This window comes from Phyllobates terribilis, unplaced genomic scaffold (assembly GCF_046119375.1).
Source record: "Phyllobates terribilis strain yellow unplaced genomic scaffold, ASM4611937v1 Scaffold_1__5_contigs__length_1240528914, whole genome shotgun sequence".
Lineage (NCBI taxonomy): Eukaryota > Metazoa > Chordata > Amphibia > Anura > Dendrobatidae > Phyllobates > Phyllobates terribilis.
In genome coordinates this window covers 428,492,242-428,508,309 of record NW_027362761.1, presented here as the reverse complement: position 1 = coordinate 428,508,309, position 16,068 = coordinate 428,492,242, and the positions used below count along the sequence as shown (strand labels likewise).

Sequence of the window (16,068 nt, the reverse complement as noted above, 5' to 3'; positions counted from 1 at the left end):
TATAATACACACTAAACATATACACCACACACTATAGATACTCTGTATACACACACTATACATACACAGTATATACACTATCCATTTACAGAACACACTATAGATACAAAGTATATACACAGTATACATACACTGTATACACACACTATACATACACAGTATATATGCTATATATTTACAGAACACACACTATAAATACAAAGTCTATACACAGCATGTATACAAACACAATAGATACACATTATATAAACACTATACATACACGGCATCTACACACTATACACATACAGTATATACCCACACAGAATATATAATACACACCCACTTATACACACGGAGGGCGCTGTACAGACCTCAAAGACCAAACTACACAGCGACCCCAAATCCCCAGAGGGGCGTGACTGCTCGGACCGAATCCTGTGACGTCACCACTCTCACTCGCTGGGCTGTGACGGTATGACGCGTCCTTAGCACATGGTGTCCCCGCCCCTTCCTGGAAGCCCCGCCTCTCGGTGGTTGCATTCTGGAGCCGCTGGTCGGAGTTGTGGCGCGGCTCCCGGGAGCTGGGACTGAGGACGCGGGACACAGCGGGACGCGATTGGTGTGCCCGGGATGAGCGGTTCTGGGCGCTGACCCCGGCCAGGAGGGCAGACCACTCTGCGGAAGTCCCGGGGCTCTGCTGCTTTGGGAGGGGGCACAAGCTCTGCCCTGTGCTGAGTGCAGCAGGAACTCTCTGGGTTCAGCCCTCATGGGGGGGAAAGTTCGTTCTGTCACTGTGTGACCTGTGGAGCCGGAGCATGTGACACTGTGCTCGGGCAGCAGTGAGCGGAGGGCACTGCCTGGCATGCTGCGCTCTGTGTGAGCCGGGCACCTGGACTGGTCGGAGCTGTGTGCGCTGCCCGGGAAGATGAAGCTGAGCCGGCAGATCACGGTGCTGGGCAGCGCGATATTCTGTGTCGTGATCTTCTCCTTGTATCTCATGCTGGACCGGGGGCAGCTGGACCAGCCGAAGAACCCCCGCAGAGAGGGGGCATTTCCACAGGTGAGTCCTGCCCTGCTGTGTTAACCCCCCCCCCCATGCCGTATGTGGCACTGAGGACATGCCCCACTGCTGCCACACAAGGCTCCAGCGCTGCCCGATCAGCTGTGGACGTGGTGTGGGCACATCCTAAGCCATGGAGCTGCCCGGGCAGTGGGGGCATCACCAGGTGCCCCTAGTGCGGAGCATCCCGGGCTCACAGCACAGGGGCAGCGTTGTTTTTTCTAAGTTGAAACACTTTACACTCGATCTGCTGCCAGTTTTCTGCTTACTTTATTGGCTATTAGATCTGGTGAGGCTGGTGTACTTATTGTGAGAATCTATTTCAGAATGGCTCTATAATCTTTACAAAATGTCCCCACCTGATGATAAAATGAGAATTTTAGGAGTCCATCCATCCTTGACGAATTTTCAAAGTAAGTACACCAGCCCCATCATGTCTAGGCAATCTACTTAATAATGCGTGCAGTTTGCATTGTGATATATGGAGGCAGATCACTTTAAGGTCATGTTACTTAAAGGGGTGTCAGCTATATTACTGAGACCCCCACTGATCATGAGTGTACAAGGTCTGCTCTGCTTGTACACCTTGTGTTCTCATTGAGGGGTCGTCCGATTCTTTGAGCCCCAAGATTTTGGAAAACCCCTCCAATTCAGTCTTATGTCACCAAATTGTTTTGTAGTATATTTGCTAGGTGGTGAATGGGTGTTCTCTAAGAATAATTCCAGGCAAGAGTGATAGAAATCTCCCTGATACCATGAATGTTCCTCGTCTGTCAGGGCATGGGTCCTTATCAATAAGCATTTTGTGTGTATATAATATATATATATATATATATATATATATATATATATATATATATATATATATATATTTTTTTTTATTTTGACTTGGACCCTCTCGTTCCCTCTGGACAGACCGCTGATGAAGTCCTTCTCTTTGGAAGGTGTGTGTGTGTGGCAGCTGATTTTTAAAGTCCTGACTCTGAAATTTGGTGATCACTTAGTTTTCAAAAACTTTCCCAACAGCAGGAATTGTTATAAAATATGAAACACTTACTGTCCTGCTGAGTCCCCCTCCTCTCCAGTGATCCGTACCAATCCTGCAGCGATGACATCACGTCGTGACGCTGACATCAGCCGTGACTCACACAAGGCGCACAACCCCTGGTCAGTTATCCGTCACACGAGTGTCTGACACATGATGATTGCCAGTACGGCCATCATTACGCTTCTCGCAGTGGTGGGCACTCCACATCTCCAAACACAGACATAAAAAATGGCTGAATATTTTGCTCTTTATTTTCTATTATTCCAATGTTATTTGTCTCTTCGTTTTCCAAATATTTATTTTACTCACTTATACTGTACCATTAATTCCACAGCACTTTACAGACATTATCGTCGCTGTCCCCATTGGGGCTCGCTATCTAGATTCCCTATCAGTATGTCTTTGGAATTCTTAGATTCCTTATCACTACTGCAGGAAAGTGTCTTTCATAAGTAGATATGTTTTTTTTAATTTGATATTTTCCTATTTATTTATGGATGTTGTCAATGGGGGAAAGATTTACCAATGCTGTAGAATGTACCAGGTTCCCATATGGAGGATAGGAGAGGTGATCTGCGCTGCCGAGGAGATATTGCCAATGAGGATCCAGAAGACATGAGGTTGGAATAATGAAGCAGTTTATTCTCAATGCAATTTGAAGTTGGGCTAATTTCTTCATCAGGAGATCCACAGTACTATCCTGATGAAGAAGTTAGTCCAACCTCGAAGCGCATTGAGGATAAACTGCTTTGTTATTCCTATATGACGTCTTCTGGATCCTTATTGGGAATATCTCCTCCGCAGCTCAGATCATCACTCCTATCCTCCAAACGCTAACACAGTAGGTTTTCCTCTCCTGAGGGTGCTCCAGCTGTTAATTGCTTCTATTCCTCATTAGTGGGTTTCATAACCCCAAAAGTGAGCGCTTGCCTGTCTCTCCGCCTGCGCTTGCCTGTCTCTCCGCCTTTTCTTTCAGTAAATTTTAATTGTTACATTAAATTTTAACAAACAATGATAATAACTTGGTAAGTATAAAAACAGTTTAAGCAGAGAAGGAAGAAAAGGGAAAGGGCTTATGTAGGGGGAGGGAAATAAAAAATGTAATGGGATATAGGTAAGGGAAAGGAGAGGTATTATAGTGTCAAGTCATTTTTAACAAACTATGTGAACTCTTTCAATCTTATTAGAGTAATGCTGTGTAACAACATTCACAGAATATAATAAAACCTGAGGAAAACAAAGCTTGACATATCAAGTGGTTGCTTAGGGAGAAGAGAGAAAATTATAATAATACCTAGGCTGTCATGGAAATGTATTAATCCAGGGTTCCCACCTTTTCTGATATTTTGGGAAGATGCTATTAGCAATAGCATGACAATTCTCATATACTGTACATTACAATTGTTTATTTTCTTTCTTAAGTCCCTTTTGTATCATGATATTTGTTCCCATTTTTAGCGAAAATGTCTTCAAAATGGTGCAATTGGGTTCATGAATTTTGAGCAAAATCAAAAGTGCTCTTTTTGTGTTTTACCTCCTTTTTATTTATTTTACTCACTTTTATATAGCGCAATTTCAGACATGATCATCGCTGTCCCCACTGGGGCTCACAATCTAGGTTACTTATCAGTATGTCTTTGGAGTGTGGGAGGAAACCGGAGACCCCGGAGGAAACCCACGCAAACACTGGGAGAACATGCAAACTCCTTGCAGATGTTGTCCTTGGTGGGATTTGAATCCAGGACCCCAGCACTGGAAGGCTGCAGTGCTAACCACTGAGCCACTGTGCTCCTTTTATATGTTTTTAGAACAAAAAAGATGCATGAACCGTTGAAATGTCGCTCACAATTATAAGATCTGTGCAGAAATTCCTTGCGTACTAGAAAATCACTGAGGGGGGGACTGGAGTACATTTGCGGCCAAAATTTTGCTTTTTTTTCTTCATCTAGTGCAAATTAGGAAAAACTAAAACTTAAATAGGCGCAGATGTAATATTGAATCAGGCCCAAAGTTTGCACAGTGCTTTATCTAAAACCTTTGTAAATGTGTCTCCTACAATTCTGAAGCCATGCTCACCTACAAAGGCGCCCACGGGCATCACACTTAGTGTTAGGACTGAGCCTCCTGTTTTATGTCGATAGATTGTTCTTAATGCATTCACACCTCTGCCAGTGATGAGCTTTCTATGAGTTGTTGGTCTCCGTAGCAGAACGCTATGTAATGTGTGTGGGCACGATTAGCCTTTTCCCATGTCATGGATACTTTGTATAGTCTTACTCTATTACATCCTTTAAGTAACGTGGACATGTCCCTTGATATTCAGCGCTGAGATACCTTTTCTTCGCTGCTGCTTAATGCTTCTCCTTAGGCTACGTGCCCACAATGAGCTTTCATCTCATTTCTAGCGTGTTTTCCCTGCCTCAGAAAACGCTGCGTCTTACAGGTCCAGCAAAGTGGATGGGATCTATAGAGATCTCCTGCCCACTGTGCTTCTTATTTATGCTGCGTAAACTGACCTGCGGTGTGATTTTCAAATCCGCAGCATGTCAACTTCTCTTACTGGTACACTGAGATTTATGTGCAGATGTTCCCCACAGACGTTCAGTAGATCTGCCGGTAAAAAAAACGCACGTGGTTTTTTAGTGCATTTCCGCTGTGGAAACGCATGTAATCCACAACTACGCATGTCAAAGTTCAGTGAAATCAAAATGGCAGAAAGTTTCAAAAACAAGGCCGCTTTATTTCAAGAATGAAACACCAAACATGGACAAAAACGTGATAAAAAATGCACACAAATGCATAGAAAAAAATGCAAGTTACTTAATTAAAATAAGTGCAGAAAATCTGCAACATCAAAAGCTCATCGTGGGAACGCAGCCTTATACAACCTCCTGACTCTGTTATAGTATAAGCAGAATTCTCCCAGTTCAAAGCTAATTTGTGTTCAGTTGAGCAAAAACTTTTGTGGTTTCTAGTCATTATCTGAAAAGAGAGGGGATTTAAGGATTCCTGCTGGTTTCATAATACAAGGATGAAGGTGTGTTTTTTTTTTTTTTTTTTTTTTTTTTTTTTTAAGCCAAACACTTCTATTTTCTTCAGTATTTGCAAAGTACTGCTGATATAGCTAAAAAAGATTTATAAATGTTTTGCAGACGTAACTTTCCGTTAGGCCACGTTCACACATTGGTCAGTATTTTACAGGGTGTCCTTAAAGTTTGGACACATAGGCAAAAATACATATTTTTAAGAAATGAAATTTATTAGTAATGTTTTATTCAATTGGAATATTAATAATTTCTTCAATATGATTTCCATAATTTGCGATGGAAAAGTTGATTCACTTTGCAAAATTCTATATAGTTAGTTATTTTGCTCACTTATATAGCACCATTAATTCCACAGTACTTTACAGACATTATCGGCACTGTCCCCATTGGGGCTCACAGTCTACATTCCCTATCAGTATGTTTTTGAAATGTGGGAGGAAACCCACGCAAACACGGGGAGAACATACAAACTCCTTCAGATATTGTCCTTGATGGTATTTGAACCCAGGACCCCAGTGCTGCTCATGTTAGTTAAATTAAATAAAATTATAATTAATGAGAATTCCTATGTGTCCAGACTTTAGGGACATCCTGTACAACAGGATTTGTAAGTCAAAACCAGAAGTGGAAGAATCGGAGAAAAAGTATAATAGAAACACGTCACCACTTCTGTATTTCTCACCCACTCCTGGTTTTGGTTTACATATACTGATGTAAAATACTGAATGTGTGAATGGCCTTATTCAGTCATATGGTTACCTTTTTATTTGCTGATGCAATTATTAATCGCCTTCAGCTCGAACTTGAGCCATGGCTGCTTGATGGATGAACGCTCTGTAGGAAGATAGATCTTGTGAAGCCTAGTCAGGTCCACCAGGGTCTTCTCCATCATTATCTTGATAGTATCAAGCCATTGGGTAACTGGTCTTCCTCTTCGCCTTGTTCCTTCTATTTTTCCGACCATGATGTCCTCCAGTGATTGCTCTCTTCATATGATGTGTCCAAAATAGGCAAGTCATAGCTTGGTGATCCTTGCTTCAACTGACATACCTGTCTTGATTTGTTCCAAAACTGATTTGTTGTTCTTGCCATCCATAGTATTGATTGTATTCTTCTCCAGCACCACATTTTGAAGGTGTTGTTTCTTCTTCTGTCTTGTTTCTTTATCGTCCAGGTTTCGCATCCATATGTTACAACAGAAAAGACCAGACTATGTATGAGCCTGATGCTACCAAATTGTAAAAAAAAACAAAACTCAACAGGTCTTTGTTATTACAGGCATTTAAAAACTAGTAAATGAAGGATAAATTTTTAGCATCTTTGTAATCAACGTTCCAGTGCAGAATCTCATGCTGGGGCTGCAACAGTGAATGTACGCAAGCATTGCTTGTATGTGATTTCCATGGGTGCAGAGCTACCTACCTGCGGCCTCCTATCTGCTGCTGGGTGGGTTCATGTAGGGAGCTCATGGCACACAGCCTTGTACAGTCTTTAAAGCCAAACATAACTTTTATTACAATGCTATTGACACCATTTAGGACTTACCATAGGCTCCGCGGGCTAAGAAAACAGAATTTTTTATAGAATTTTTTTTTATGTCAGATGTATTATCCACCTCTGACACCATATGACATTGGTATACCCTTGGGCAACCCCACAGGAGCACACATTCACAAAAAAGTAACAGTTACAGCAGATGAGGACGTATCTGTTACATTTCCATTCACACCATTGCTAGTTGTCATTGTAAACAGTCAACATCTTGCGTCTGATTATTGCACAATGTCTGTGAGAAGAGTGAACTGAAAAGATCCACGGAAAGTTCTCTGGAAATGTTTAGCCTTCAAAAATTGCTAGAAGATGCCGGCAGGGAAGTGAATGCATCTCTTGGCTACAGTACAGACTGAGACAAATCTTTAAAACTAGATTAGCAAACTTTGTATTATCAGTGTTACTCAACTCAAGGGCTGTTTGTAAAGCATGAAGTGGTTTTCAAAAGTGATTACAAACAACCCCTTTCCTCCTCCAGACACTCAGCTGTAGCAGTTAGGGTATGTGCACACGATGCAGAAATGCTCAGGATTTTTTCCTGAGCGTTTCTGCATCTCTCTGGCAGGAAAAAACGCATGCGGATTGTACATGCGGTTTCCTGCCAGGGACATGCGGAAATGAAGCGGTCTTCACTTTCATTTCCGCATGCGGGTTGACAAGCGCTTCCCAAGCGATTTTAGCATCACTTGGAAAGTGCTTGTCAACTTCACACTATATAAATCCATGCAACCGGCATGGATTTATATAGTGTGTGAATGTCAAAAAATAAAAAATAAATATATACTTTACCCTCTGATGGCCCCCGGTGTCCTGCTTTGCTCGGTCCCGGCTGCCGGCAGTGAAGACTTTAGGACCTTCCGACGTCAGCGTCACGTGACCCGTCACATGACTCTGACGTCAGCGAAGGTCCTTCTTCATTCAACCGCGAAGTGCGGGGAATCAAGCAGGAGCGCTGCGCGGGCCGTCAGAAGGTGAGAATATATATATTTTTTATTTTATTCTTTTTTTTTTTTTAATGGTACCTGGGTCTGGATGAGAGTCCTCTCATCCACACCCGGGTACCATCCGCACATTAGACCGCATGAAAAGCGCATCAACATATACAGTGATGCCGATTCCATGCGGTTTAATGCAAGTCAATGGCGGCAAAAGAGCAGCGTTTCCGCAAAATTAATTGACATGCTGCGGATTTTTGACTGCAGCGTTTACGCTGCGGAAAAATCCGCATCATGGGCACAGCACATGCGGATTTCAATTGGGGAACATTGCTGCCCTTCTACCATGCGTTTTTCATGCGTTTCCGCGGCGTTTACGCAACTGCAAAAATGCCGCGGAAACGCATGAAAAACGCATCGTGTGAACTCACCCTTAGCGGGGTTGGAAGTAAACTGTACAGTCCGAGAGCATCCGAGCGCAATAGACTGTGGTGCCCGTTCTTAGGTTCAGCAGCTCAGCTCCCATTCACTTTAATAGAAACTGAGCTGCAGTATCTGGAAATCGCTGCTTACACATTCTGCGGAGCCGTGCTGTTCTGGTTCTGTACAAGAGCTGCAAACACATCGGTCCCCAACCATCTGAAATGAATACCCCAAGAGTAAGTCATCGCTATATTAGTCGTGGACAACCCCTTTAACAATCTCAGTGCTCAGGAACCTAGTGGCCACAACCCCTTCCCTCCCGGTTGATTTCCGATTTGGCGCTTTAACTATAACTTTTATTTTCCATTGACCTAGCCATATGATGGCTTTTTTTTAAGGATAAGTTGTAAATTTGAATGACCCCTTTCATTTTATCATTTGATGCAGAGAAAAACGGGAAAAAATTGCAAGTGGGGTGAAAAAAAATCGAAAATGTGATTCTGCAATTTTTTTGGGCTTTTTTTTCAGGTGGTCATTCTGAGGTAAAAAATTAATTTTTCTTCAGGTCAGTACAGTATTCTAAACTTAAAGGGAACCTGTCATGTCTGATCTGCTAAGTAAACTGCCTCCCAGCACTGGAGGCTTTACTGCCTGGCCGTGATACTGCGCATGCGCCCCACAACTTCAGCGCTCGTCGGGAGCAAAATTCAAATACATGGGCGGCGCCAGCACGGACTGAATGTGAGAATCATGCCCCTATAACTGAAGGAGTAGGTAGGATTATAAGTACATAACATGTTATATCCTCATTATATTACCACTAATTTTAATGAAAAAAGCGTGTTAGTCATGCTCATGGCATCACTAACAACGTTATGGGGGCCGTTTACATAGCGGATAAGACATGACAGGTTCCCTTTAAATAGTTTGCTTAAAAAGGCTGTTTAAACACTTTTTTTTTTTTTTATAAATAATTTTTTCAGGCATTTTTATTGCCCCTTTTACCATCATTTTTGGTGGTTTTACTCTGCAGCGATTAACATTTTTTCAGTTTATTCTTTTCAGGTTTTTTTTTCCTCCCTTTTTATGAGTAAAACACTCTAAAAAGCTCTACCAAGTATATGCTTCCGACCCCAAAAAATCTACAGACGCAGTGCATTTTCTTTTGCGTTTTACATTATGTAACATTTGGCCGCATAGGACTTGCATGGAAAGGTGGATTGTGCTCTTAAGAACTGTACAGTTGTCCTCCTAATCTAGGTCTCTATCTCCTAAAATACAATCCAGAGTGAAGAGTGGTAATGCTAAAACGTAACGTTTGTTCAGTCTTTTTTTTAGAACAAATCTGCCAAACCTGAAAAATAATATAGTAATTTGTTCAGGATGTCTTTAATACTGGTACTATCAAGAAATCACTAGACTCATTTGATATCCCGGTGCAATAGTGCGTGGTTCTTGTTCTTCTGGAACTCACCACTTTTGGTATCCTGGTTCTGTGTGTGTTTTTTTTTATTTAACCAAAGTGATGGTTATTATTAATACTTTAAAAAGGACTGGTTTTATATTTAGTCCTGCTATGTCCTGAAAAGGACATGGCAGTGCTCAGTCTTCCTCTCCCCTTATCTCAAAGCATCATTTCTTACATTTGGAATAATCTGGGAATGATGTAAGGTGAAGTATCATTTCTGCCTGGTATGTGCCTGGCAGCATGACTCACCTTTTTGGAGGATGTTAAAGGTGTTGTCCGGTCTAAAATGACAAGTCTGCAGTCACTCTATGCGACTGTAGACTTGTGAATCCTCACATTGTGTGCTGTGAAGATTCTCCGGTGTCAGCAGCAGGAACGGCGGTCACTTGACTACAAATATGCGATATGCATACTCCCTTCCACAATCTGACTAGACTGTGTTCAGCCTTGCACAGTACACTTGCATTGAGCGCACCTGAAACAGTCTAGTAGGAATGTGGCCAGGAGTATGCCTATCACATACTTGCAGTTATGTGACCGCTGTTCCTGCTGTTGACACCGGAGGATCCTCACAGTGCGCAGTGTGAGGATTCACAAGTCTGCAGTCACATAGAGGGACTGCAGACTTGTTGGTTTAACCCGGACAACACTGATAAGAGTGGAAACCGTTAAATATCGTACTGAATGGGACAGTGAAACGGTGACCACTGTCCTGGAAATATCTGCCCAAGGTCTGTGTTAGACCATGCACTATATTCACCACCTCTGGATTAGCTCTATTTTATACAGAACCAGGATGCCATATAATGGTGTCCCACAAGTTCAGTAATAGGAGCCACACACACTTTGCAATTGGTAAATGATAACACCGCATTGGCCCTAGAACGTCACAATCCAAAATGCTGTGTATGTACACATGCTCATATTTTTCTAGCTTTAGCTTCCAAAAAAGACAAATTGCGGGAAAAAAAGATGGCAAAGTGGTGTAAGGGTTTATACTCGTGTGTATATATACTTATATATGTCTTCTAGTCGCCGGCGTTACCGCTGAGTTTGTGAAGCAGAACACACTTTGGCGGTGTTTTTCCTGAAGCTTCTTCTCTTATCCTTTTGGTCATTTTTGTTCGAGTGCCGCTGGAAGCTCCTTTCTTTTTTTTTTTTTTTTTCCACCTGTATATAGGCTAGTGAGCGGCTTCAAACCGCCTGACTGTCAGGTTATTTTTTAGCTGCTTCACAGCTTTAGAAGCCTGGAGCAGTTATTAGAAGCTCTAAACATATGCAGAGCATAGATTAATTATTTTTTTAATTGCTGGTGCACCATAACACCGTGCACATGTAACCTTAAACCGGCTTTAGATTTGCGATGGCCTGTAAGTCACATTATACACACTAATACACTTTGAAAGGGAATCTGTCAGTAGGATCAACCCTCCTAAGCCGTCTATATGGGCATGTAGGTCATAGGAAGCTGAATAAATGATACCTTGATATCTGATCCAATGTCTTATTCCAGAAAAATACATGTTTTCTAAAATTTCGTAGCGTGACTATTTCTGATAATTTTGCAGCTCTACTCTCCTTCCTGCTCCCCGTGGATTGAGCAGTATGATTCTGATGGCAGGTTTTCTTTAATGTCTTATGTGATCTGTGATTTTTTTTTGTAGCAGATTGTAAACCATTTGTGAAGCATAACAATACACCATAGGTTAGGGTGACATTGGACTGACACTGATCTGGCACCGTAACACCCAGGAGCAATTGAAGGCAGTTTACCATCCTCACCCTATAGTGAGTAGCTGTAATTCTTAAACTGGCACAACTTGTTTTTCTTAATACAGAGCTGGCACGAAGTATAGGATATGAGCTTGTGGGGAGTGGTGTTTGCACATCATGCTTGGCTTCTATTATTTTGCAGTATAGGCGCCAGCCAGCAGTGAACCATAAACCTTATGGTTTATATATAGAATAGTGATTATTAATGATTTTTATGGATTTCCGGGTGTCTTTGATTCCAATAACTTCAGTACAGCAATTAAGAGAACTGTACTGTGGCTTGTGCTATACAAAGAATATAGACTGTTGTAACCCAGCATATTGCTCTCTTTATGCTAGCGGCACTTTTGCAGTTAATTTTAACTTGTTTGCTTTATTTCATAATAGGCTCCATAGCTGGGCCTCAGTATATTCTGTCTTAGTTTATTATAACACTGTCTGATTTATTATGCAATAACACAATAAAAAGAATTTGTAATCTGAAAAAGATTTATTGCTCAAATAAGATTTTTTAAAGGGCCTGTCCACTACTAAGATGACCCCTTCTCATTTCCCATGTTTGGCCCCATTTAAATTAAAATACTCACCTCCCGTGACGGCGCTGTTCCAGCGGTGACGGCACTGTTCCAGCGGTGTCTGCACTCGCGTTCCCGGGGCTCACATACGGTTATGACACATGAGCCCAATCAGCGCTGACGTCACTGTCCCTGCCGCCTTTGGATGTACTAGTAATCAAGAGGAAGGAAGAGGCTAGCAACAGCGCTCGCTTCCTTTTGATTACGTATACGTCCAAAGGCGGCGGAGCCAGTGACACCAGCGCTGATTGGTTGCCGGGCTCGTGTCATAGCCACATGTGTGTGCTAACACCGATGGAACGGCATCGGCAGTGAGTCTAAGGCCACGGCCTCACTATCAGTATTTGGTCAGTATTCTGTCAGTATTTTTTCTCAGGAGCGGGAGCCAAAACCAGATGAGGAACAATCAGAGAAAAGGTATAATAGAACCATGTCACCAATTCTGCATTTATCACTCCTGGTTTTGGCTCCAACTCCTGAGAAAAAAATACTGCTAGGGGGGGCCGTGGCTTTAGTGTTTTTGTTTTAATGGGGCCAAACATTCAGATTGAGAAGGGGTTGTCCTATTAGTGGACAACCCCTTTAAGATTTTTTTCCATTTTTCTTTTTTTTTTTTTTCTATTCACTATATTTTTAAAAAAATAAAAAATAAAAAAATGAAGAAAATTTTTTCCAACTTTCACACTGACCGCTAGGCCTAATATTCAACTCTTAATTTATTTTCTTCACATTGACTTTAGTTGCAGTAGACTGATTCAGACCAAGTTTGTTTGTATGGAAGTATAAACTCCTTATGAAGGGAGGGGGAGAATATGAGCTGTTACATCACCATAGCTTGATGTGGATCCATTGTAATCCTATCTGTGATAATGAGACTGCTAATGAGTTATCTGCATAAACTGTGTGCACACTGTTTTTGGTCCGTTTTCTCCGCGCGGAAATGGGCTAAAAATGCTAGGGGATCCTTGTGCCAGCTAGTGCAATGACAATCCTGAAGTGCTGTGCACATGATCAGGAATTTTCCTGTCAGGATTGTCATTGCGTTTAAATCTGCAGCATGTCAATTCTTTGTGCGTTTTCACCCATTGACTTCACTTGAGTCAGTCAAATCCACAGCAAAAATGCAGGTATAAAAATATTTGCAGATTTTTGCTGCGGATTAGACTGACTCAATTCAAGTCAGTGAGTCAAAAACTCTGCAAAAACGCAAAATGAATTGCCCGCGGGAGACTACTTCTCTCAGCATCCTACGGCCGCTCCCACTTATAACAGCGGGAGCAGGCGCGGCTGAGGGGAGAAGTAGTCTCTTCAGCCGGCGCCTGTGCTCCGTGTAAAAAAACAACAACAAAAAACAGTTAAAATAAATTGCTATTAAAATAAAAAATACTTCATACTCGCCTACCGCCGTACCCAGAGTGTTTCACAGCGATCCGATCACCCGGCAGCACTCTATACACTGACAGCTGCGTGATCGCTCCCGGCAGTGTATATAGCGCTGAGCTATCGGGAGTGAGGTCACTGGAGTTCAATCAGCTGAGAGCTCCGGTGACCTCACTTACGGCATCGGTGCTGCGTGAGGTCATAGTTGCTTATTTTCACATGTACTATTGATTGATTTATGAGATACGAATTTAAAATAATGGTTAGTCGTTAAATGTTTGGCCCCCGCCATGATGCACCGAGCGCCTGTATATGGTTTGAACAGTCCTTCTGTGCTTAGTCCCTTTAACTGTGTGAATTCTCTTTAGTAACGGGCACTGTCAGCTGGAGCTGTGGCTCAGCGCTCCTCTGTGCCCACTGCTAAATAGAATGATTATTCACTCTTCTCCACGCACATAGTACTGGCATAGAGCGGAGTGAATATGCCGGCAGCTCAAATCAGCGTCTGAGTGCATGGCAGTGAAGCCATGCGCTGCTCAGATGCTGTCATGAGCTGCTGCAGCAGAGGTGAGGAAGGAAGGTGAGTATAAGTGTTTATTTTTTTTATGTGTGCAGGGATGGGATGCTCATGGTAGTGGAGAAGAGTGAATATTAATTTTCCTTTAGCAGCGGCACACGTGGTAGCTGCAGCAGCTGGCTACTACGTGTGACCCGCTCCTCCGCCGCCGCAACCCCTCCGCCCCCACTATCCACCAACAGAATTTCTGTTTACTTCAGGAAAGAAATTAAATGTCCTATTCCTGATCTAAGGGTCTTGACTTTCAGCTGAGCTGAATCCTGTGCTACAGTAATTTTATCACTTAAACATGAGCCATGTATGAGGGAGTCAGAGGTTTGGCTTACCGAATCCACAGCCCTGGCCAGAATCCAACAACCAGTTCTCTTCTGTTACTGAATTTTACCTTCCTGCATCCATTACTTTGTCTGTAACCTGCTGGGAGTTCAGTTTATAGCAGTCAGTGATGTTGGGACAGACTTGTTTTTTTTTATTGCACCGCTGGAGTGGTGCTTTAAATGTAAGTCCCCTGTCTGATACTCACCTGTCGCTGCCTTTATTGTTTTCCAGCCATTGTGTTCCTGTCAGTCTCCATTGAAAAGTGACCTGCCTGCTGCTCCAGTGTTTCATGGAGCTGCACGGAGGTCACTTTTCAATACAAGTCTATTAGAGTCTCTTTCGGGCTCCCATAGACTTGTATTGAGCGCTTGTGACGTAGCTTCTGAGTTCTCATCAGATAGAAGCTGGGCTCAAAAAATGATGCCGAAAACCTGGTGAAGACACCAGAGAGTGAGTATATGATCCGGGGCAGGGGGCTTACATTTAAAGCGCCACTTCAGCCCTGAAAAACAAATTCTGGAGTGCTGCTTCAATGTTATTTACATGGTGAGGGGTGGACGGGGCATTTATTGTTTGATTGTTATTTACAATTGCATTACAAAGTTGAAAACTTTGGCACACGCCATATTTGCATAAATTTGTTTTTATTTTTGCTCACACCTTTCAGGGCCTTAGGTGGATGGGGTTAGGTCACCATTGGTCTGACAGATTTCCTGTTTCCATAAATTATAGTGCAAATCTACAATTGATGACAACCAAGATATATTTCTGGTACCTAAGATGTGCTACATTTATTGAGGTTCGCACACCCTAATAAACTGGTACATTTTACTCCAATGAAGTTTAATAAAACACTCCCTTATGTAGTTTTGATAAAATACTTCCTTTTGAAGTACAGTACAGTTCCTCTGTTTCCTGTGCTTTTCAGACTAATGTCTAAATGTAGAGAAATTACCTATAGCTACCCATAAAAAAAAACTAATATCCAGTAGTATCACTAGTCGTTGCTCATTGACATAAATGACAGGCTTTCATGTGTGGGATAAAAAGCAATTCTCTACAGATAAGCATGAAATATACAGTCAGGAGAAAAATATAAATGAGGAAACCAATCTCCCGAGCTTCTATAAATATAATACATGTGTTGCTTTTATTTACCCAATTAAATCAACCCTTAAAATCTTTATCTTTATATCACAATGTTAAAAAAAATTACACTGCACACGTGAACACTTAAATAATGACCAAATCTACAAAATATAGCTTTAAAATAGATTTCTACCTAAGCTGTGTAAGTGCAAGGGACACTATCCCTGTTATTAATGTCACGAATCTCTTCTACCTGGCCGCAGAGGTGGGCACCCTAGAAGCAACAGCTCTCCCTAATTGTCCCCGGGTGGTCTTATATACATCCAATAATGCCAGGATTGGGAACCGTGTAAACAGGTGATACAAAAAGTTACACCTACCAAATACTTTGAATAGGAGGGAACCAAAAAGGATATCTATCCCTGGTATCAGTCACAATACATCAAAAGATAGTGGAAATCAATATTTAATGAGTCATGCATGAGGTTAATTTGCTCATCTTAAAGGGAACCTGTCACCAGAAAAAATGCTATTAAGCCTCAGATCTGGGGTTAATCTGCAGGTTAATGGCATTACTAACCTGCCCGTTGCCTGCGGTTAGCCGAACGCTGAGGGCAGAAAATGAACTTTATTCCCCCTGACAGCGTTCCGGTTCCAGTCACGGGGGCAACATCGGTGCAGGATCAGTCACCGCTCTTGAGAATACAGGGGGGCGGCTGTAACCGTGCCCCCGGCCCTGACTCACATTAGCTGTGCATTAGGGCCGGCCTTCAGTCAGGGCTGGGGGCACGGTTACAGCCAACACTTAACCAATGCTGTCTCCGTGACTGAAACCAGAATGC

General features: G+C 42.4%; 1 protein-coding gene across 1 annotated transcript in view; it reads left to right on the top strand.

Annotated features, from left to right (window-relative positions):
- Window positions 1–479: 479 nt before the first annotated feature.
- The window catches only part of MAN2A1 (mannosidase alpha class 2A member 1), a 165,178-nt gene continuing 149,589 nt past the window's right edge, over window positions 480–16,068 (top strand). The window contains exon 1 of the mRNA XM_073677488.1: window positions 480–1,042. Coding sequence (XP_073533589.1) covers window positions 908–1,042 — 135 coding nt within the window. The 5' untranslated portion in view covers window positions 480–907. The remainder of the gene's footprint in view (window positions 1,043–16,068) is intronic.